Source organism: Perissodus microlepis, chromosome 4, assembly GCF_051167445.1.
Source record: "Perissodus microlepis isolate ML-2025 ecotype Zambia chromosome 4, ASM5116744v1, whole genome shotgun sequence".
NCBI classification, from domain to species: Eukaryota; Metazoa; Chordata; class Actinopteri; order Cichliformes; family Cichlidae; genus Perissodus; species Perissodus microlepis.
In genome coordinates this window covers 23,368,459-23,391,252 of record NC_140464.1, presented here as the reverse complement: position 1 = coordinate 23,391,252, position 22,794 = coordinate 23,368,459, and the positions used below count along the sequence as shown (strand labels likewise).

Below are 22,794 nucleotides of genomic sequence, written 5' to 3'. Positions count from 1 at the left end.
AAAATGAACAGTGCAACAGATTTCACAGAAGCTGGCGGAAAAAAAACAAACTAAATTCATTGTGGTTGGAATCTGTTTTAATCAAGATTTTCATGGATTCATGCACATTCTCCACTTCCTGGTATCAAACAACAAACATTTTACAGTGCTCAGGATGACTTCATTTACATGCAACAATTTTGACTTTTTCCTTTTTTGAAAACAAAAACAAAATGCTTCAAATTCACATTTTGAATGATCACTTTCCCCCCTGTAAACCTCTCTGATATAAAAAGCTTACATTTAGATATGATAAAAACAACTGCGTCACTGACTCAAAGCAAATAACTATAAAATATGATACAAAATAAGCAGCCCGAGTATCTTCAGGTCATGGTGTTGCTCACAGTCCCATCACAGAGGGAAGCACAGCAGCACCTGTGGAAGGAGAGTGCATTCAGTCCACTCAGACGGACCATCTTGCATCCGAATCCGGGACTTTCCAGTTCAGCTGGAAGCCTTTGTCGTAGACTTCGTAGAGCACCTTCGTCACGTAATGATTCCCTCCTTCCTGATACAGCTCCAGGTACTTCCTGTAAAGCTTCAGGGCCGTGCATGAGTCCTCCGTGCTGTCGTGGGTTTCTCCTTGGATGTTGAGGCCTGTGGACATGAAAAAAAGGTCAGGAATGATTAAAATGAAAGTGTTCAGCTTCAGATTACAGTGTGGATATGAGGAATTAACACGTACGCTTTAGTGCATGAACTCAAAAAAGCCTCTAAATACTTTGTTGTTCAGATTTAATTCCAAGATGGGTTTGATGACAACTAAAACATCATGAACTATACTGACTTCAGTAACATGAGCGGATTATCCAGTTTACATATTTGGATCCTAATCCCTCTCACAGTAATAATGTGATTTAATTCGATTACAGAGTCATATTTGGATTTTTTGGATTTGATTTTGTTTTTTTGTTTCTACTAACTTACCAAGAAAATACCAAGCAAGGAATTTCAGAGAAATCATCCTCTTGTAGGGCAATCGGAAGAGGTGGACGGTGTCAATAACTTGATCTTTGGGAACCTTAAGAAACAGAAAATAAAAAACATTAAAATCAAAGCACATCTATAAAAAACACATCTCTAAACTATATGAACTAATTTGAAATTTAAAACTGATGAAATAACGTACCACTAAATTAATGACACGAAAGTCATTCTGCAGGCCGTGGCCGACGAAGCGAACTCCTGCATTGATGAGGAAGCGTAGCTTCAGGTAGGTCGACTTCAGCGTGGTCACGTGCTTAGAGGATACTGTGGCATCCAGGTCTCCAGGTTCGATTCCAGAGTATTTTGTCAAATAGTCGACCACCTGGAAGAACAAATTGACAAGTTAGCGGGTGGATCCATGAAACATTATATATTCATTCTTTTAGGTCATCGTGGTCTTTTCTCTCTGCAGCTTCTCACCTGCTCCTGAGTGGAGATGTAGTCATCGATGAAGGGTACCCCCTCGTTGGGCCCCTGACCCCTCACACAGGTGATCCTGGCCACAGACATCTGACTGGGCGTGATGGTCGATTTGGTGCCGTCGCTATGCAGCACTGCTTCCTCCTGCAAACGCACACATTCAGGGGTCAATTTTGTTTTAAATACTTGAGTGAAAATATGTATTAGGAATATTTAAAATTGTTTTTGATCGTATATTATAATAAATGATGGTATCATAGCCAGACTTACCTCACTGAGCTTTACAAACTCAGCGTCCAGCCCCACCAGGTCACCAGCCTGCAGCATCTCACTGACTGTGAGTGGGATGAAAGTGGCGTCTGTCTTGCTCTGCTTCTCAGTCCAATATAAGTCGGATTTGACTTCAGACTGATTGTGCTGACACTCACTGCGGAGGTCGTATTTGGTGTGGTAGTTTCTCTTGGCGTAACACAGGATGGCTGGCACTTTCCAGCTCACATCAAACTGTGCAGCCTCAGTCTGAAAACAAAAGGAGAAACATTTTTAAATGACTGCACACATTAAAGTTAGCATGAATAAACAAGCAGGAATCTTATCTGGGATCCTTACCTTCTCAATCGGCTCAATGAGGAAGTCATTGAAGAGGTACCACTGCTGGCGAGAGACTCCCTGAAATAATAAAATCATTTTGAATGTTAAAAATTAAACTTTTTGTAGTCAGCAGATGTCAAACTTTTCTTATCTAAGCGTCACTCACCTCTTTTCTTTGATGGTAGGTCTCACCCACTTTGATGTGTGCGACCAGATTACCACCCGTGCCAGCGTCCAGGATGTGCGGCACCGTGACCACCAAGTCATACAGAGAAGCTCCCTCTGCCTGTTCAGCAGCACTTAACTAGTAACAGAAAGTGCAAATAATTGTAAGATAAACTTTTTCATTTCACAAAAGTTGAGAAATTCATGTGTTACAGAAACAAAAACACTAAAACCAACCTATAGTTCAATATCTACAGATTAGTGTAATAATGTTTTAAAAATATTGCTCCTGGAAATATGGTTTTAATTTTGAAGTGAAATTTTAACTTGGTGATGAAAAGTTACTCAATTATTTCTTCAAGTGCAAAGATCAGCTGAAAATCTAAAGTCCTCACCTCCTCGCCCTCAGGCCAGCTGCTGATCTCCAGTCTCTGACTTTTGCTGAGGGACATCTTGAGAGTGGCGGGGATCCACACGTGACGCTGATCCTGATCTGTCTTCTGCATGGATTTGTTGAAGGCGTACTATAAAAACAGAAACATGGACAATCATGTAAATAATGAACCGATAAATCATTACTTTCTTTGTTTCTTTTAACTGTATTTAAACACAGTGAATCAGTCGCTTACCTCGGCCTGAACCTTCCAGAATTCGGCCTCTTTGCTGCTGTTCACCTCACAGTTTATCACCAAAACATCTGGGAGACGTCGAATGTTGCGTGTCTGCACCTACAGTGTAACACAAAGAAATGATTACCCTGCACAACAGGTAACAATCAACCATAAATGATTTGTCATTATGAGTGAATGAAAGCTGTAACTCACTGTGGGCTGATACTTGTCACAGTTTCCACACCATGTGTGAGATCTCTGCTGCAGGCAGATGCTTTTCTTCAGGATCTCAGCAAAGTCGTGCTCCTTTATTCTTTTTCCTGAAGTGTTAAAGTACAATGAATATCAGTATATACATGAAGTCAAGCAGATATTTCCCTCTGCTCATTCAAAAACTAAATTCATTCAAACCATTATGTAATCATTAATAGTTCAAGCTTCAAAGACAGAGTAATTCACAGTCACAGATATCCATGCTCTCAGTGCTCTCAGACTCACCTTGAGAGTCGGGGTAATGCATGTTGAACAGCGACATGAGGGAGGAGTGGACTGTTTCTATGCCACAGAGACACAGGCTGCGGTTCTCAACTTCAGAACAAAACAGCTCTCTAATGACAGAGTCGCCAGAGGAGCCCAGAGAACTGCAACACAAACACAAATCACAGTTTCAGAAACCAGAAGGAAAACTCTGCATTTATAAACAAACATAATGATAAGACTGGGACAGTGTCCAGTAAGAATGCAGGTCAACAACGATGTGTTTTACCTGCTCCTGGTCGTCCTGTAGGCCCGTGGATCCTCCTGCTCCTGTGTCTCCTGGAAGAGCTGGTAGAGGATGAAGTGATTCCATCTCTGGATTAAGCGACCTAGCTCGACTGTTCCTGTCGTCTCCTCACAGTTTGAGAGGATCAGGCCCATCTCTTTGGCTTCAGGGACGTTTCGAAGTGCTCTGAGGAAGTTGCTGGCCTTAAGGAAGAAGACATTACAGGTTACTTTGGGCAGTCACAACAAAATGAGATTTCAAAGTAAGAGCCTTGCAATCCCCAACAGATTGAAAAAAGAAAGAAAGAAAGAAAGAAACTTACCTGACATGGATCTCCTTGTGACAAATCCAACATGTGGAAGAGGAAGCCGAGTTCACAAGCCAAACAAAACTCCTCGTGGCACAAATGATTCTGAACAAGGCAGCGAACTGGCTCCAGGAAGTATAACACCTAAGATGCAAACATAAAAGACCCATGGAACATTTGACAAATTGTCTCATATTAAAAATTAAATGTACACATTGTGAATCTTCAGCTTCTTACCTGGATCATGCAGTTACAGTAGGCGTTGGGAATCTGTGGCTCCAGGCCAGCAAACAACGTCCTGTTGTAATGTTTGAAGTCAAAATCTTCCCGTCCACGTTTAGAGTATTTAATTGTCACCTGAAGCACAACAAACACATCTTCGTCACATGTTTGGGAAATCAAAGCTTGTAGCAACACTCTAGAAATTGTTACATATCATATTTAACTGTATCTCTATGAACACCAGGGTGAAACATAGAAAGTCCAACCTTTCTGTACTTTTCGGGAACAGTGTGAAGGAGCGGCTCTTCATCACTCTCTGCTGGAGATTCAGGGACGTGGTTGTAATAACCAGGTGACCCTTCTTTATTTGCAGGGACCTGCAAACAACAAACAGGGAAAAAAAACTTAAAATACATCATGTGGAGATGGGTTTAACTTTTTTTGTAAATTTATTACAATATTGTAAAAATGACAGTTTAAAAGAGCAACAAGTTTTTTACATACCTGGTTACAGGGGCAGGCGTAAGGATTTTCCACATAACTGTTGAAGCCAACAGTTTCAATAGTTTGTGGGATTTCTGGGTCCATCCCAGGAGCCCATCTGTTGAAAAGAAACATGTTTTAGATGGAAACCTTTAATGGGAACTACATGAGACTCTAATTTTGAGAACTGCTTTTAAAATATTGAGCAAACCATTTATATCGACTGGGGAAGACTCGACATTATCTTACAAACTTTTATTGAATCTGACAACAATATTTATAAACGCTCTAATGCAAACTCTTCAGTCTCGTTAGTGATTGTGTTACCTTGAGCTGGGTGTAGCCTGGGCAGTGGGGATTGGAGAGCAGGGCTGCAGGTTATGATTCCAGGCCAGCTGAGGCTGTGCATCCACATCGCAGGGCTCTCTGGAGTAGACGTTAAACATAACGTCCCGAGTATCGGACCAGAGACGCACACATCCCCCCGAATCTCCAAAGGCTAAGGCTTGTTTGCTGGATGAGACCTCAAAACTTGTGAGAAAGTGGCCGTTTGTGTTGACGTGGAAAATATCCGCCATGTTGGCGAGGCCAGTGGGCTCACAGAACTGACACTCACCTGGAAAAAGACACAGAATGCAGGCAGTTATAGCAAAGCCACAAATCACACAAAGAAATTGTGTGTCACATTTTTTGGCCAAACATAGTAAGACTATGCTACAGAAAACTGGACTAAAGAATCCTGAAGCCAGCTTCATACCTGTCTGTGAGATGATTGCGAGCCGTGACGTGTAGGTAGGAATGAAGCGCACAAAGAAGGGATCCACATGCACCCAAAGGGGGGTTGCAGCTCGCATCATGCGGAGGTCATACACCATGAGGAAACGTTCATTCAGCCCTCGGCTGGAGAACCCACTCACAGCCAAAAGGTTTCCGTGAACATCAAAGTCTGACAGGCCGCCAGGAAATGCATCAAACTTTTGTGTCCTAAATGTGCGCAAGTCTTGAAGGGTCACCTGTTATCAGCAGAGGGTCAGTGTTAGAGAGATATAAACCAAACCTCATCAAACTGATGCAATCAGGGGATACTTACTTTGCCAGAAGGGTGCCCAAAGAAGAAGAAACGATTGGTCTGACGCATTATTGTCACTCCAGGTGCCTCCACTGTGAACTGGAAGGACAATTGAGACAGCAGACAGTCAGACACTCGCTGTGAAGTCAGTTGTATGATGTGCCAGTGGTGTAAGCATAGATAGTTGTGGATTTTGATAAACATAAGCCTGGTGTCTTACTTTTTGAGTTTCTTGAAGTGTGTTCATGTCAATTTCAACCACATAGTTTTGTAATCCCCCCATGAGCAGCATGTTATCAGTCATGAGGAGACTGTGCATATCAGCTCCTTCTTCCATCCTGCAAAGCACCAAAAATGGCCATTAATTCAATAACATAAGGAATAATTTCACAGCTTCAGGTCATCAACAGTCAATGTAACACTTACCGATAATCAAACATGACGAGGCCTCCACGAGTGTAACATCTGAGGTTGCACTCAGAAAGGAACAGCACGCCTGTGTCCAAACTCTGCATGTGTCTGATGGCATCAGTTGCGTGCACTTGGAAAGAAGAGTAGCGTGCCATCGTAGGTCCAAGGAAGGATTTTACATGACCCTAAGAGAAGAGCACAAATATTATTACAGAGTGCAACGTTTAAGGTGAATGTAGAAGAAACAAACTCTGCTGAAGCATCATTTTGGCTCTTACCGTGTAGTTTCCCATCCAGAGCATTTCCCGCTGCAGGTCAAAATGTGTTGCAGTGACGGGGATGCCAGCTTCTGAAACTTTACTGTGCAGCTCAGAAAAAATCCCCTTCCTTACGTGCACAGGTTTAGGAACGGTCACAGCCAGCTCCTGTGTGTACATTCCCACGTCTTGGTGGAGGTTTGGATTCAGATATGAGTTCATGGAGGGCTCCAGTCCCCCAGGAGTCCACTGAGGAGACCAGTGAGGAGTCCAGTGAAGAGAGTTCATAGTCCTGTGATGGTTGGCCCAGTATTCACCTAATCTTGTGCTGAGAGCTTCAAAAATCTTCTTCAGCTAAATCAGCCTGCAGAGGAACTGGAACTTCTGTAAATAGTAGTACTTGCAGGTTTAATCCTGATCTCTTGAAATGAAGAAAACTGGAGTCCAGATCTAAAGTCTGATGGAGAGAGCCAGGTATTTAACCTCCACTGGGATTCAAGGCGGTCCTAAGAGTCGTTGACTGTCCCTGCATTAAACGTTAGGCTCACAGGTTTCAGGGTCTGAATCAAGGTGGGTGTGGCTGAGTTTACATGAATACAGGTGTGAATTCTTTGGGAGACGTGGGCATCGTGTCGTCATTAAGCCCACATTAAGGTGTCAGAGGGGGGTTGACCCAGTTTTTTCCTGAGCGTGTTGTTTCTGAATTGCACCAAGATAATGAGTTTGATCAGACTGGGAGGACCTCGTTTAGCACGCTTAATCCACACCTTGATTAACAGCCGTCGTCAACAGGTCGTCAAAAGCACCAAATTCCTTGGTGTCCGAGATGCACCAGATGTTGAGTTTGATTCTTCTGAGCTTCTCCAACAAATCTGCTGCAATGTTGGACAACAGTTATGTTACACATATTGTAACAAACTAACCATGATTTAATCAATTAAATTGTCCTTTAGCTTGACTGTTTTTAAAATTCACTGGATTAATGTCAGAGTTCAGTCTTGATCCTGTGTATCCAGGTAGTTGTTGTTCTGAAGTGGTGATCAAAAAGTTGTGGAAATGGATCCATATAGATGAAAAACATTATCATCAGCTGTGATTTTAACATTTCAGTAACAATTAAAATAAAAATTGACTGGATTAATCTCAGAGTTCAACACTGATTAAATAAAATTAAAGTTTTAAACTTTACAGGCTTTATTTTCTCATCCAATTAATGAAAAATACAACTTTTGGTTTAGCCCTAGCTGAAACCATATAATCCAAATTTGATGCCCTCATTGGTTGAGTCAGTTTAATTGAAGCTGATAGTTGACTGTTGATTAAAGATAGTTTCAGCTATTGTCTGTTATCTGTTTCAGTGGTATTGATTAACCTTGGAATGGTGATTGTTTGGTTTTAATTAACAAAGGACCATTAGCACTTGTCCAAACTGCATTTGTGTGAATAAAATAAATGACAACCAACATTCAAAAACACAAAAATGAGCACTTTTATTGATTTCATCATGTTCCTGTTTCCATCAGTTTATTCAACAAACTAGCTATAACAAGTTTATGATCTTACAATAAAGACACTTAAGTCATTTTCCTCAGCCTGTGCTTTTCTGGGTCAACTTCCTGTTTCATGTTTGACCCACTCACCTGTGTCACAGCAATAGAACATGAAAATTTAAGCTTTTTAACTTTTTTAGCAAAAATTTTAACTCATCGGACGAGGAAATAAACCCTGTGTAGCCTTAATTCAGCTCTTAACATGTTTAGTGTTACTAACAAAGAAAAGATCCACAGAAATGATTTGGGCCGAAACAAAAGAAAAAGTCTTTTATGGGGCAGGCTTGTCGTAGATCAGGAGGGGCTCATTTAACCCTTCTGATTCACACCTTGATTACCAGCTTGAAACCTGTGACCCTAAAAACAAAGACAAGCTCAACGACTCTCAGGACCACACCAACCATAAAATTAAACAACAGTTTGTCCCATTTTTTGGAAAACATCTTTTGCTCCTGGAGTAAAATAAAACAAATACTATAAAGATTAGTTTCATGTGGTTTAAGCGATTTCCTGTATCTGTCCTTGTGGCAGCAGAGTTAGAGAAACTGTGCAGCAGATTAGTTTGAATTTCAAACACAATTTTTCAAAATGTTGAAAAATCCTGAATACTTAAATACTGTTTAAGTCTTCTTTGATCTTTTATTTCACAGTCCGACTTACACTGCAGCTGCCATCTTGTTTTTAAAATTGACTGCCCTCCAGGAAAAATAAAATACATATATTTGTATTACATGAACATTGCCAAGTCATTTACTGGCTAATAACTTATATTTATCAATTACATTTACAATTACATGCTCTTCTCACATGTTTTTCCCCTGGCAGGTGATCCAGTTAATTTTAGTGTCTTTTCTCTCTGTTCCATCTATTTTCTTTCCATTCTCCTTTGTGGAGCCTCTTCCCAACTTCTCTTGTTTTTCTCTTCCTTGTCCACCGATCTAAAACATGTTTCTTTTCAACAGATGGGCTCCTGGGATGGACCCAGAAATCCCACAAACTATTGAAACTGTTGGCTTCAACAGTTATGTGGAAAATCCTTACGCCTGCCCCTGTAACCAGGTATGTAAAAAAACTTGTTGCTCTTTTAAACTGTCACTTTTACAATATTGTAATAAATTTACAAAAAAAGTTAAACCCATCTCCACGTGATGTATTTTAAGTTTTTTTTCCTGTTTGTTGTTTGCAGGTCCCTGCAAATAAAGAAGGGTCACCTGGTTATTACAACCACGTCCCTGAATCTCCAACAGAGAGTGATGAAGAGCCGCTCCTTCACACTGTTCCCGAAAAGTACAGAAAGGTTGGACTTGCTATGTTTCACCCTGGTGTTCATAGAGATACAGTTAAATATGATATGTAACAATTTCTAGAGTGTTGCTACAAGCTTTGATTTCCCAAACATGTGACGAAGATGTGTTTGTTGTGCTTCAGGTGACAATTAAATACTCTAAACGTGGACGGGAAGATTTTGACTTCAAACATTACAACAGGACGTTGTTTGCTGGCCTGGAGCCACAGATTCCCAACGCCTACTGTAACTGCATGATCCAGGTAAGAAGCTGAAGATTCACAATGTGTACATTTAATTTTTAATATGAGACAATTTGTCAAATGTTCCATGGGTCTTTTATGTTTGCATCTTAGGTGTTATACTTCCTGGAGCCAGTTCGCTGCCTTGTTCAGAATCATTTGTGCCACGAGGAGTTTTGTTTGGCTTGTGAACTCGGCTTCCTCTTCCATATGTTGGATTTGTCACAAGGAGATCCATGTCAGGTAAGTTTCTTTCTTTCTTTCTTTTTCCAATCTGTTGGGGATTGCAAGGCTCTTACTTTGAAATCTCATTTTGTTGTGACTGCCCAAAGTAACCTGTAATGTCTTCTTCCTTAAGGCCAGCAACTTCCTCAGAGCACTTCGAAACCTCCCTGAAGTCAAAGAGATGGGCTAGGCAACCTGGGCAGCGCAACGGAGGCTAGACTGTAGTGATGTGCGATACCACTGATTTCCTTTCCGATCCGATACCAAGTAATATTCTGGGTGGTATCGACGATACTGATCCGATACCGATACTTTGTACAAAAACTTATTTTATTTATTGTATCTCAAATTATAGTGTCATAATGATTACAGGACATCAGATTACTTGTTCTTATCACTTAATAATGCAGAGTTCATCATATAGAAATAAAAAAACCTGAAGTTGTGCGCTATTTGAACACCTTGCCTGCCTGCAGCACTAAAGGATTCAGTGAGAGACATCTGTCTCGCCCTAGCAGCACCTGTCCCTCTCCTCCTCTTCAGTTCACCTCAACATACGCTCCTCATATTCTGTGATATGATTTACTCTGAGGTGTTTGACAAGGTTATTGATGTTGCCACAACCATACATGCCAACCCTCCCGATTTTTCCGGGAGAATCCCGAATTTCAGTGCCCCTCCCAAAAATCTCCCGGAGCCACCATTCTCCCGAATTTCTCCCGATTTTCCACCCAGACAACAAAATTGAAAAACCATATTGCAGAATTCATAGCGCGGCCCAGCCAATTCCAGTTTCCAACAATGACGGCAGCTACTTAGTTTTAATATTACTCTTATTTCTCTTTCTGGGTGGCAAAAAAACTTTTAACATATTTTCAGGTAAGAATGTATGGAGCGCCGTTTGTAAAGTGAAACATGCTGAAATTATCGGCAACATTTTTCCACATTTAGCTCAAAACAAGTCATTTTTTACAACATTTAGTAAAATATTTGTAACTTTTCATATTTAAAACAGAATTTTAAATGTTAAATCTAAATGTTAAATATTCAATCTAAATGTTAAATCTAAATATTAAATTTAAATCTAAATCTAAATGTTAAATCTAAATGCTAAATGTTAAATGTTAAATGTTAAATCTAAATGTTTAGGCTAACATGCAAATTTATTGCACGGATCAGCGGAAATACCAAAATAAAAGCTTTCCGAAAACCTTTGGTGCAAAAGTGTGCCGGTAGTGGTCAGACACGTTCTCACTCCCTAAGCGTAATAATTTTCGCTAGGTGACAAATTGTCAACATCTTATGCTTTCGGGTACCCAGCACATTCCTAAATGACGGCATCGGAAAAAGGAGAGCACGTGAGAACCGTTTGGACTCAATCTACACATGTTCGTTCATTTTCTACAAATCGCTTTGGAAAACACTATTTTACGTCATTTAACTGCTAGTTAAGGTTAGGAATAAGGTTATAGTTAGGGATAAGGTTAGGTTTAGGGCTGGAACACATGGCTGGAATGTCTATTATGGCGGGACCGTCATTCCACTGGAATTCAGCCATAACCCGGCGCGGACCATGAGAAAGCACGTCCAGCGATTTAGCTGAAAACATCGGAAGATCCGTTTTGTCGGCCATCCAAAGGTTCAGCAGTAGTGCACTCTCAGCAGCTGCAGTCTCCACTTCACAATCGCTGCAGCACATGTCCAGCAAAATCGCTGGACATGCTCGTAGGCAAGAAGTGAAGCAGGTCATGGCGGGGAGAAGTGAGGGGGAGAGCAGACACAATTTTGCACCGGAGGTTTTCGGGAAGCTTTTATTTTGGTATTTCCGTTGATCCGTACAATAAATTTGCATATTAGTCTAAACATTTAGATTTAACATTTAACATTTAGCATTTAGATTTAACATTTAGATTTAGATTTAACATTTAACATTTAGATTTAAATATAATATTTAGATTTAACATTTAGCATTTAGATTTAACATTTAGATTTAGATTTAACATTTAACATTTAACATTTAGATTTAAATATAATATTTAGATTTAACATTTAGATTTAACTTTTAACATTTAGATTTAACATTTAACATTTAGATTTAAATATAATATTTAGATTTAATATTTAACATTTAGATTTAACATTTAACATTTAGATTTAAATATAATATTTAGATTTAATATTTAACATTTGATGAAAAGTTACAAATATTTTACTAAATGTTGTAAAAAATTACTCGAAAAAACATGTTTTTGTAAGGTTTTGAGCTAAATGTGGAAAAATGTTGCCGTTAATTTCAGCATGTTTCACTTTACAAACGGCGCCCCATAGAAGCAAAACCTCTGAACATCTCAGTTTTTACACACAAACACACACACACACACACACATCCAAGCAAACAGTTTTTTATGTGCTGTCGTCTAAAATATTATAAAATTGCCTAAAATAGAAATGTTTAAAACTTCTATACAGATCCTGTGCAGCTGCAAAGCAAAAATAAAAAACTCCCTCCAGGCAGAAGCGGCCATTTTTGTATGTGGGGAAAACCCCCACAAAAACAGAGGGGACAGGCTGGCACCAGAACACCAGGGATGTGCCCCGAGATGAGTGTGAAAATGTGATTATCAACAAGCCCACCTGGGCTTCAGGTAGGCCGCACGCTTGTCCAGAGTTCACTTTGTCTTCAAGCGTTTTAATTTAAAACATAAAGTGAGGCCTACCCCAAGCTAAAAGAAGGCAGATTATGTTCTCAGATAAAGCAAGCAATGAGGGCGAAGCAGAGACAGTACCTGCACAATACATTCACATAAATCAAAATGGAATTTCTTTGAGGACACAAACATCTGGGGAGTAAACAGCTGTTTCAATACCTAATCACAGATTGTGCTCTCTGTTGTACACGTTTTTAGTAAGGCATAATTAACTAAAAGGTTAGAGAGATGAAAGGATGCCAAGCTGATACCAGGCCTCAGTCACATGAGTGGAGATGTGGACATGCAATAAAGATCTGGCACTTCATATATTAAACTGATGAGAGGCTGCGTTCACCCCAGAAAGCTCCCAGAAATTTGGGCAAATGTCTGCTGTGAAGTTTTTAGTCAAACCAAATTGCAGGTCAGTTTAAAGTGGAAAATTGTGCAAGTAGTCCAAACTAAACCGTTCTTGAGATGCAGAAATGTTGTCACACACACAAAAATCAGACGATTGTGCCTCCAAACAAATTGCACTTACAAATGCTTGTGACATAAATGATGAAAACGGTAGCTGCAAAGTTGAGATTGAACAGTGTTACAGTTAAAATGATAAGCCAGCCATTCAGCTGACTCATTGGTGATTGCAGGTTTCATTATAGAAGAATTTCAAGGAGAAGACAGACGGCAGGGAGTCAGAAACGGGGGATGGAAATGCAAGATGTTGAGGACAACTTATAAGCCCAGGTGTCAGGTGTGAACAACAACAATAACTGGGCTGCATTTAGGTGTACAGATCACATGACCATCAAAAGAGCAGTGTAGGGGAGCTCACAAAGAGCTTTATGGACACAAACTGGGAGAGGTGGCACGCTCAGCTGACCAGTAGAATACCACACTAGACTTTCCTCCAGGAGCGTTGAGGACCCTGTTGTGGGTGCGAGGCTTGGGTCCCAGATGAGGCTCGTGGTTCTTCAGCTAAGTGTCATCAGGAAATGAGGAAGGCGTGGGCTCAGGCTCCGAGGGTGCCGAGACAGCAGCCGCAGTGGCAGCGGGTGGCTCTTCCTTGACTGGTGCATCGGCTGGGGGTGTTGTTTCTTCTTTCGCCTCAGGCTGGCCGGCTTTGGCTTCAGGAGCTTGAGGAACTGAAGCAAACACGCTGACATGTGATATCAAATTGGACACAGCCACCGTGACCTCACCCCCGGTTATTGCACTCTGTGTTGTGTGTAGTGTGATGGACACCACCATGTTGATTTTTTTTGGATCCAGAAGTGATCATAATTAGACAAGAGCATGGAGTACCAATTTATCATCTAAAGCCAGAAAGCTTGAGTTTATGTAAGACACCACAAGCCCTGCCATGTTCAAGTCCCGTTCACTAACTGAGGAGGGTTAAATCACATATTTGATACATTTAAGATCAAAGTGGAGCTAATAAGCGTTTAAAAAAAAAAAAAAAAAAAAAAAATGCAGGACGGAGGACAATTTATTGAGACTATCACACATTTTTATTGTTTGTATGGAGCTATGTGCAGTAAAGCAGAGAAAATGCACAAATGAGAACATAAAGACCGAAAATTTGTTTTGTTTTTTCCCCTCTTATTAACTGACTCATTAACTAACTTCCTAAACAGCTAAATGCCATGTTGCCATATCGTTTTTTGATTAGTCGACATTGTGCATTTTTTGGGGTTTTTTTTTTTGTTTGTTTTTGCTCACAGGCAGAGAGTGCTTTCGAGCGCTTTCCTTCTAAAATGCAGTTTTTACCGTTTCTTCTCGATATATATCTATATATAAATAAACAGTATTCAGAAAACAACAAACATTGCATATATTTATCACAACTCTGGTTTTAACACAATTTAAAAACTGGTATAAAGTCCACACGTTCCGTCTGTCCTGCTCACATCTCCAATGGTTTTACGCCACATCAGCTATGCCGCTTTGCTAGCTAAAACACCAGTGTTGGCACATAAGGACGCTGTCATAGCCTGTCAACGACGTTGATTAGTTGTGCATCACTGGCTGGAGCAGCCAGTCTCACACTGCAAAACAGAATAAATTATTAACGTATTTATTTTAATTTCAATTCAGGTTAGATTTTTCTTTGTGTACAACGCAGATTTTCTGTGTGCGGAGACCGTGCCAACAGTTCGACCAAAGACTGCATCCAATGATCGACGAGGTTGAAAAGCTTAAAACAGAGCTTGAATACTTCAAAAAACTGCATGCAGACAATAAGAAACGGATCGAGGACCTAACAAAAGAAAACAATGAACTTTTGCAGAATAATAAGATGCTGGGTTCGGTCTTGGATGACAGGACAAATATCTCAGACAGGTTAAACTCGATAAAAGATGACCACGAAGCTCTCGTAAAGTTCCGCGCAGAGACGGAGAAAACTCTGGCTGAACTTAAAGAAAAACATGAGGGAGAAGTCGAAGTCCTGCAAGGACTGCTGGAAACAGCAAAAGAAAAAAGGTGGCACGTCAGAAATTTCACAACAGCCAAGTTGTTGAATTATTATTGAAACGCCACAAAGAGGAAATAAATAAGATGCAGCAATTTTACAATGAAAATACTAAAAAACTCGAAGACAAAGCTAAAACTGCAGAAACAAAGTTAGCAAAGGTCACAGAAATATATGATAAACAAATAGAAAAGCTTGAGAGAAGCGTAAAAATTAGTACAGGTGTGACCGCCAAAGCAGTTAAAGAACGTGAGGAGGAACAGCAAACCTTGCAGTATTGGATTGAGGGTCTTTTGACACGTAATACAAAGTTACAGGACGAAAATGAATTAATGGATAAAACCGTGAAAGAATTAACAGACGAGAAAGATCAAATGGGCAAAGTAATAGACGACCAAAAGGCCCAGAATATGGAGATCAAACGGAAATGTCAGAGAAATATTAGGGCTCTGGCCTTGGAAAAGAAAATGAAGGCTATGGTCGAAGATGAAGTTGATTCTTTGAAAAAGAAAAATGAAGACCTAAAAAAGGCCCTAAGCACAGAGCAGGAAAACCACAGAAAGACAGCAGTGGACAGGTATAAAGTAAAAACGGCACACAATCAGGCACTGACTGAAAAGGTGGCGCTCGAAGAGAAACTGCGCTCCACAATAAAGCAACGGGAAAGATTTATAACCAAAGTGAATTGGCTGGAGAAGAAAGAGCGCTACTTCCAAGAGGAATTGTACCAGTGCGTTTTGTCCTTTGAAAAGGCATTTCCACATGCAGGTCACTTCAGAGAAAAAGAAAAGGTGGAATTTAGGGATATGTTCCACATCTTGAAAAAGAAATACGTAGACTGAGTGGAAGGCATCCCCTTTGTTGGAACAACGAAGGAGTTTCTTGAAAAACAGCTGAACTGTCTACGTATCAGATGCAAGGATCTAGATGCAGCTTTACTAGATAAAACACGGGAGCTGGAATCATTTAAAAAGCAGTACAATGATATGGTAAAGTCTTCCGAATACGCTTTATTCAGACAAAGAGGAGCTCATTGGACCAGTGAACCAGATTATCCAAAAGACTGGCAATGAAGAAAAAGAGATAAGTCATCGAAAATCTAGAGTGAAAGACGTTCAACTCCAGCTTAAATTAGAAAAACAGAAAGGACAAAAGCTCGCATCGTTGGTCCATAGAAGCATGATGGGGAGATGTTATGAGGAGACTCCGTCTCAGATTGATCCTCGTCCACTTCCAGGGAAAACTACATTTATTCAGGTACGTCCAAAACACTCTGGCAGAAGTGCAGGTATGGCTTCCCCAGTGAATCCTCCTGTAGAGTCTCCATCAACACCACCTTTCCTCAATTCTGATGATGGATTACCACCAGTTGATTGTTAAAAATTACCAGGCCTCTGGTAATGAACTGATCATTTAGTCATTTAAATCAGCTGTGTTGGATCAAGGATGCATCTAAAACCTGCAGGACGGCGGCTCTCGAGGCCTGGAGTTGGCCACCCCTGTAATAGGCCATTAGAAGTATACTTCATCTTGTCTCCCTATATCATGGGTGGGCATTCTCAGTCCACTAGGGCCGGTGTCCCTGCAGATTTTAGATGTCACCTTGGGTCAACACACCTGAATCACATGATTAGTTCGTTACCAGGCCTCTGGAGAACTTCAGGGCATGTTGAGGAGCTAATTTAGCCATTTAAATCAGCTGTGTTGGTTCGAGGACACATCTAAAACCTGCAGGGACACCAGCCCTCGTGGACTGAGATTGCCCACCCACCCCCAACCGGTCGCAGCAGATGGCCGCCCCTTCTTGAGCCTGGTTCTGCTGGAGGTGTCTTCCTAAAGGGAGTTTTTCCTCCCCACTGTCGCCCAGTGCTTGCTCAAAGGGGATCATTGGATTGTTGGGGTTTTCTGGCTTTTACTGTAGTGTTTTCACCTTACAGTATAAAGCAGTTTGAGGAGACTGTTGTTTTGCCATGATGCAATATAGTATTAAATATTACTACATTTTAAAAACATCTATTATAGCATCAAAGTAAAACAAAAAAACTAAAGTATACTTCAATGAAATTAATCAAAATGTCTAATCTGGCAAAAAAAGAAAAGGAAAAAAGGTTTCACCTTTAAATAAAAATCCAAATCACAAACACATTCTGATTTTTTTTGTGTTGTCAAGTATAAAAGTTTTGCACTCTGTCATGGTCTCGGTGTCTGCCCGGCCGGCTCCGCAAGGCTACATATGTTTATTGTGTTGCTGCTTTCTTCCACTCGTCATTCTGCCTGGGCGGAGCTCAGGCTCACGCACCTGTCTGCAATTACGCTGCAACGTGTCCTGTCTGTATGGAGACTGAGAGCTGCCAGATTAATAATGTAGAACATGTATGTTCAGTGTGAGACAAAGGTATCTTTACGAAAACAGCAATGTACATAATGTACAAGCTGCTTATGTTCGACACTTTTAATAATTTTAGCTAGTTTTGATTAGTGTTTAGATGAAGTAGTTTATCTGTGCATAAATTAATTAGAAATGTGCAGTTTACACGAAATAAACACACACACGTAGGATGACCATATTTTGATTTCCAAAAAAAGAGGACACTCGGCCCAGTCATGATAAACTTTAATAATGCTGTTTTCTTGAAGAAAATAAGATAATTTTAACACATTTAAACGATGCCTTCTCGGTGAGGTTAATGCAGACCTTCCCAAAGTGTGGAGCCCGCCCCCTGGGGGCGCAGAGCCATTGCAGGGGGGGCAAGGTATGAAAAGGGGGGGGTGGACAACAACGTTTGGATACTGCTAGCACGGGGCGCCTACACAAACGCAAAGCAGGAGATGAAGCATCGCTGAACATGTTTCCAAACCAACTTCATTCTAAGCCAAAGACTAGAAAATATGGTGAAGCAAATCTTCCCTTTGGTTTCACCTGCACAAGTGCCGAGGTAGGTCTCCCCTGCAGAATTGGCTTTCCCTATGTCAGGAGCAGCGCTGGGCTGTTCAAATCACGGACAAACAGCATCCCGCATTCTTGATTTTTAGTTCACAAACACATCTCATAATGACTAACTACTCCTGACATTTTGGAGATGTTAGCTCTTTATACAGTAAACCATAGCTGGACTGGCCATCGGGCATACCGGGCAATGGTGATTTTTCATTTTTATGGGCCGATGGGGTTTTTTTTATTTCGTTTTTTTTCTGTATAAACTGTATAAACACTAAAAGGTGGTGGATTGGCCAGATGAAGGGAGATGTGTAAAAATAACTCAGTTGTTTGGTGGTGGCTATTGCGGAGCTTCCACAGATTCAATAACATTAGCAAGTGATGGAGGCCAGCAGATGAAACACGCTGGCAGGTGGATGACGGAAAGGCAGGAGGAGCAGAGACCCGAGGCGGTGAACTGCACTTCAGGTAAGAAGTTATGACCTGCAGTCTATCTGGGTCAGATATAAACCAAGTTTAGGTGGAGTTTATTTTCGTTATGCTGACTTTTTACAGTCAGTTACAATAACTCGTACTGCGTACTAGTTAGCATGATGGAGTTTATATACAGCTGGGCGGGTGCTATGATATTATTGATGTTGAACTTGTTTTATCTTATTTTATTTATAAGGTTAGTTATTAGAGTTTCCAACCATCCGGTAAAAAACGGAATCGTTTCGTATTCAGAGAATATTGTGCGTTTTGTATTTAGGTGAAAAGGAACACAGTTTGTCCCGGACTTCAGCTACAATGAAAAAGACACAAAGCTGGAGTTATTCTGTGTCTTTGCTGCACAGCTGCCTCTTCTTCTCTCATTCTCTCCCCTCCCTCTCCTGTTTCTACTTCAATCATGAAACTGATCAATGATCAGCTGATCGGCTTTTCTCTCTTGTTTGTTTATCCCACTTTGCGCCAGAAAGAAAAAAACGGCAGATGTCGCACTAAACAACAGCAGCACGTTTAAGCTTGATCAGCTGTGGTTAGAATTTATTTAATATTCATTTCTAGTATCAGTTGATGTTTGCTGGAGCCACAGCTGTAAAAGCTGCTGGTCATGATGTCGGTTTGGATATCTGGTGAGAGGGAAACATGAAGATGAAACCAGGAGATGTCCTTACTGAATCATCAGAGCTGAACAGGTGATGGAGAAACAGGTTTACCTTTTAGGTGACATGAATGAGTTGAAGGGAAGTTATCAACTGTTTCTGAGAGACAAATAACACCAGGATCCTTTTCTAAGTAGCTGACAGCTGGTAACTGTGCAGGGGCGGGTCTAGCAAATTTTTGCCAGGGGGGCCATGTAGGGCATTAACAGGGAAAGGGGGGCACAAAGAAATACTTTTCTTTGTTATGTCATTTAAAAACTTTGAATAAACAATTATCTGAATCTTACAACAAACGTTTTCATCTGATGTAAAATGTATAGAAATTCAATTTTTTGTACATAGTAATTTTTTTGAGGGTCCCAACATAATTTCTTCAGAAGTAGCTAAGTACTGTACATGATGCCAGTATTTTCCCACATTTTCTAGATACTGTACCAGTACTGTGTGTAAAATGCCATCAAAAAGTCAATTAAGTTTTATTCTTTCTCACCTGTCTTTCTGTCTCCTTTCACTTTTTAAAGGTTGCCATGTTAGAAAAAATATTTTGCCCTGCCATGCTGTTTATAGATGTGGCAAATGAATGGTTTATGAAAACATATCTAAATCTGTCATCAGTAGTCAGTAATGATCATGTCTCACCTCTAGTCTCCTCTGTCTTAATTTCAGGTTTTCACCATGTGTTCTAGATAGTTCAGGAGGTTAACTCCACCAAGCAGTCTACTTTTGGGTACTGTTTAGAATACCAGAATAGGGAGGATGGTGTAGGTTTGGGTTTATTAGATTGATACATATATACCAACAAGACAGTGTACATCACTGTGACAACAGTGTTTGCTTTCATTCAAAGGCTTTATGATTTTTCCTATAATACCTGGTGGGCCGGTCTCTAGTCAAAATGCCCGGGCTGATTTTTTTGTCCCAGTCCAGCCCTGCAGTAAACTTACAGAGGGATACAAATAACATCAGGCCGATCCTGCCACAATTTGTTCCCCCTGTCTAAATCACGGACAAACAGTATTGTACAGCTGTTTATGTTTTTAAACCCATTTTACACAGAGAGGCAATTTTTGAAAATTTATTGATAGCAATAATGAATATTATTACACAGGAAAAAAACAACTACACCTAAAATAATTACACCGTGACGCCTCTGCCTTTCTAAATGGAGGGACAGTAACTGCGTGTGTATATGTAAGCATAAAATCTGAAGATAGTCAGATTAACAGTATTTTGTGTCTATCTGCCATTCATCTCACGTAAACAATAACGTGGCGCACAGCGTGACGTGAAAAAAGGCACATACCTTTGACGTTGTGTGAGGAACTCTGTATTCCTCGTCCACACGTAAATGCAAAAAGGGAGTTTTCAAAAATCTCCGTTTTCGGTGATTCGAAACGCCGTTTATGTGGACGAAACAGCTGCGTTTTCAAAAATACCCGTGTAGGTGTGGACGTAGCGTAAAAGAGTTAGTAGTTTATTTTCTTACTACCTGAAATTTATTGCAGATTACTTGTATTTGCTTAAGTGTTTACTAAATGTTTGAAGTGTGAAATAAACTGCAATGGAGCAAAATATGGGTGTGTGTGGTTGGAGGATGTGTTTGCGTGCGTGCGTGTGTGAGCGCGCGCGGGTGAGGGGGGGGGGGGGGGGGGCGCGAACATTTTTCTTGTAAAACAAAGGGGGGCCCAGCAAAAAAAAGTTTGGGAACCACTGCCCTAATATATGTTTATATCAATAAAGCTGAATTGAATGCAGTACGTGCAGAGAGCTGTGCTACAAAGCAGAGGTTTAGTGAGATATCCTGAGGGTTAACCTGGATTTACAGATTTGCAGAGGGGGTTCGCATAAACACAGTTATGTGCCCCACATCTAGGCTGTATCCTAGGCTGTATCCTTGGCTGTATCCCAATTCAGGGTCTGCAGCCTTAAAGGCTGCATATTAAGGCCGATTACGTCACAGCGGCGCGCCGAAGGCTGTCCCAATTTAAAGGTTGCTGGAAATGCAGCCCTCAAATGCGTCCTTCATTTCCCTGAATTTTAAGGCTGTGGCGGTGTAGACTTCGTGGCCCAACATATCCCACAATTCATAGCGCGGCAGTCGGCGTGGATAATTTGGCCGCAGACGGCAGAGGCGGAGCGGCCAAAGAGTAAACTGTTAAAAGTAAGTACTGAATATTATGTCACTTATTTATGTGCGAATGTTTAATAATGAAGAACATTAAAACATTACTGTTGGCCACTTGTCGGCAAAGTTATGTGACATTAGCGATGTTTGTACTTTCAGCATTTACTTGGTTTTAAAGCCTTTAAAATATAATACAATAGTCGACCTTAATCTTACAGAGAATGTGATGATTTTATGGATAATTAAAGTCAGTCATATATCCACAAACACAACAAGCTGAAAGTCAGTGATGCTGCTGGGTTTGCAGTCATGAATATCACGGCACAAGCAGGATTCACTGCACTGTTAATGTTAGCTATGTTATATTGCTGCCTCTGTTCGGTGGTGTCGAGCCAAACGGACTTTAACGTGTGTTTGAACGAGCTGACGGTTCACTCGTTAAGCTGAAAGAAAGATGCTGTAATCACAGGAGTCACACATGTGTCCACTGTACCATCTGGGAACTCTTCTTGTTTAGCACTCGTAATAACACAAACACTAAATCCTCCTTCTCTTGTGCTGTTTTGTAGCAGTGTATACACCTGAGACTGTCACCTGTCTGTCTGTCCTGCACTCTCTCTCTGTTTCTTTCTTTCTGATTGTGTAATAAAAGTATGAGCATGTATTTATAAGTTACACTTGTGTTTGAATCCTGCAGCTTATCGCACATTTGATTTCCATGTGTGACAACTGCAAGTGTCCAGAGTGAGGACAGACTGAGGGACCCACTGCTGCACATCATCTGTGAGGCTTTGCACCCCTGATGATCCACCAGGACAAACTCAGCAGTGTGTGAGGAAGAGGAGGAGGAAAAGCCAGCAGCAGCTGACAGATGGAGAGAATAGACAGACTGATTAAATCTCTCCAGCGTGTCCTGGGTCTGCCCCGGTGCCTCCTCCCAGTGGGACATGCCCGGAACACCTCACCCAGGAGGCACCCAGGAGGCATCCTTGTCAGATGCCCGAACTACCTCAACTGGCTCCTTTCGATGTGAAGGAGCAGCAGCTCTACTCTGAGCCCCTCACAGATGGCTGAACTTCTCACCCTATCTCTAAGGGAGAGGACAGCCACTCTTTGGAAGAAGCCCATTTCCGCCACTTGTATCCAGTCTTGTTCTTTCAGTCACTACCCACAGCTCATGACCATAGGTGAGGGTAGGGACGTATATCGACCGGTAAATTGAGAGCTTCGCTTTCACACTCAGCTCTCTCTTCACCGCAACTGGTCTGTTGTGGTGAAACACAGGAAATACAGGATCAGTCTCCTGCCCTTCTTCAGCCACTTTGGCCAAGCTATCGCGAAGTACGTTAAAGTAGAAAGTACAGATATTTGTTTTAAAATGTAAGGAGTAAAAGTAGAAGTTGTCAAGAACTACTCAAGTAAAGTACAAATACCTGAAAATTCTACTTAAGTACATTTCCCACCTCTGTAAGTTCCTCAAAATCTCTCGGTTGACCTCGTAACAGTGTTGCACACTGTCTTCGCCTCCCTTGTGGCTAGATTTGCGATCCTACTAAGATGGAGGGGTGCTCTTTTGCCCACCCATGCTCAATGGTTGAGGGACCTTATGTACAGGGGTGCACATAAGTGGTCCGCAGGTGCTCGTGCACTGTCAAAATAAAACATATCTGAACGTACATAAGATTTTCTGGAGGAGGAGACATTTGTTTAGAACTGGGGGGTCCAAACAGCTGCGTTCCTTCATCCCCAAACCTTGAAGTCAGAAGAGGTGGAGGTTCAATCTCACACGGTTGTTG

General features: G+C 41.1%; 1 protein-coding gene across 1 annotated transcript; it reads right to left on the bottom strand.

Annotated features, from left to right (window-relative positions):
* Positions 1-445: 445 nt before the first annotated feature.
* Positions 446-6,616, bottom strand: LOC146388962 (PAN2-PAN3 deadenylation complex catalytic subunit PAN2-like). The gene is made up of 22 exons (XM_084924714.1): positions 6,350-6,616; positions 6,087-6,256; positions 5,881-5,998; positions 5,682-5,759; positions 5,349-5,604; positions 4,919-5,207; positions 4,613-4,709; positions 4,375-4,485; positions 4,124-4,243; positions 3,902-4,030; positions 3,583-3,782; positions 3,315-3,457; positions 3,030-3,136; positions 2,835-2,933; positions 2,601-2,729; positions 2,207-2,344; positions 2,059-2,118; positions 1,720-1,968; positions 1,450-1,593; positions 1,172-1,351; positions 970-1,063; positions 446-639 (listed from the first exon to the last, which is right to left on the bottom strand). Exons 1-22 carry the CDS (start codon positions 6,614-6,616, stop codon positions 446-448), a joined length of 3,372 nt encoding a protein of 1,123 aa, XP_084780840.1.
* Positions 6,617-22,794: the final 16,178 nt, after the last annotated feature.

Coding starts and splice junctions, on each gene's coding strand:
- LOC146388962 (XM_084924714.1), bottom strand. CDS start 6,616: ATGAACTCTCTTCACTGGACTCCTCACTGGTCTCCTCAGTGGACTCCT. Junction 4,486..4,612: donor ACGCCTGCCCCTGTAACCAG/GTATGTAAAAAA, acceptor TGTTGTTTGCAG/GTCCCTGCAAATAAAGAAGG. Junction 4,031..4,123: donor ACTGTAACTGCATGATCCAG/GTAAGAAGCTGA, acceptor TTTGCATCTTAG/GTGTTATACTTCCTGGAGCC.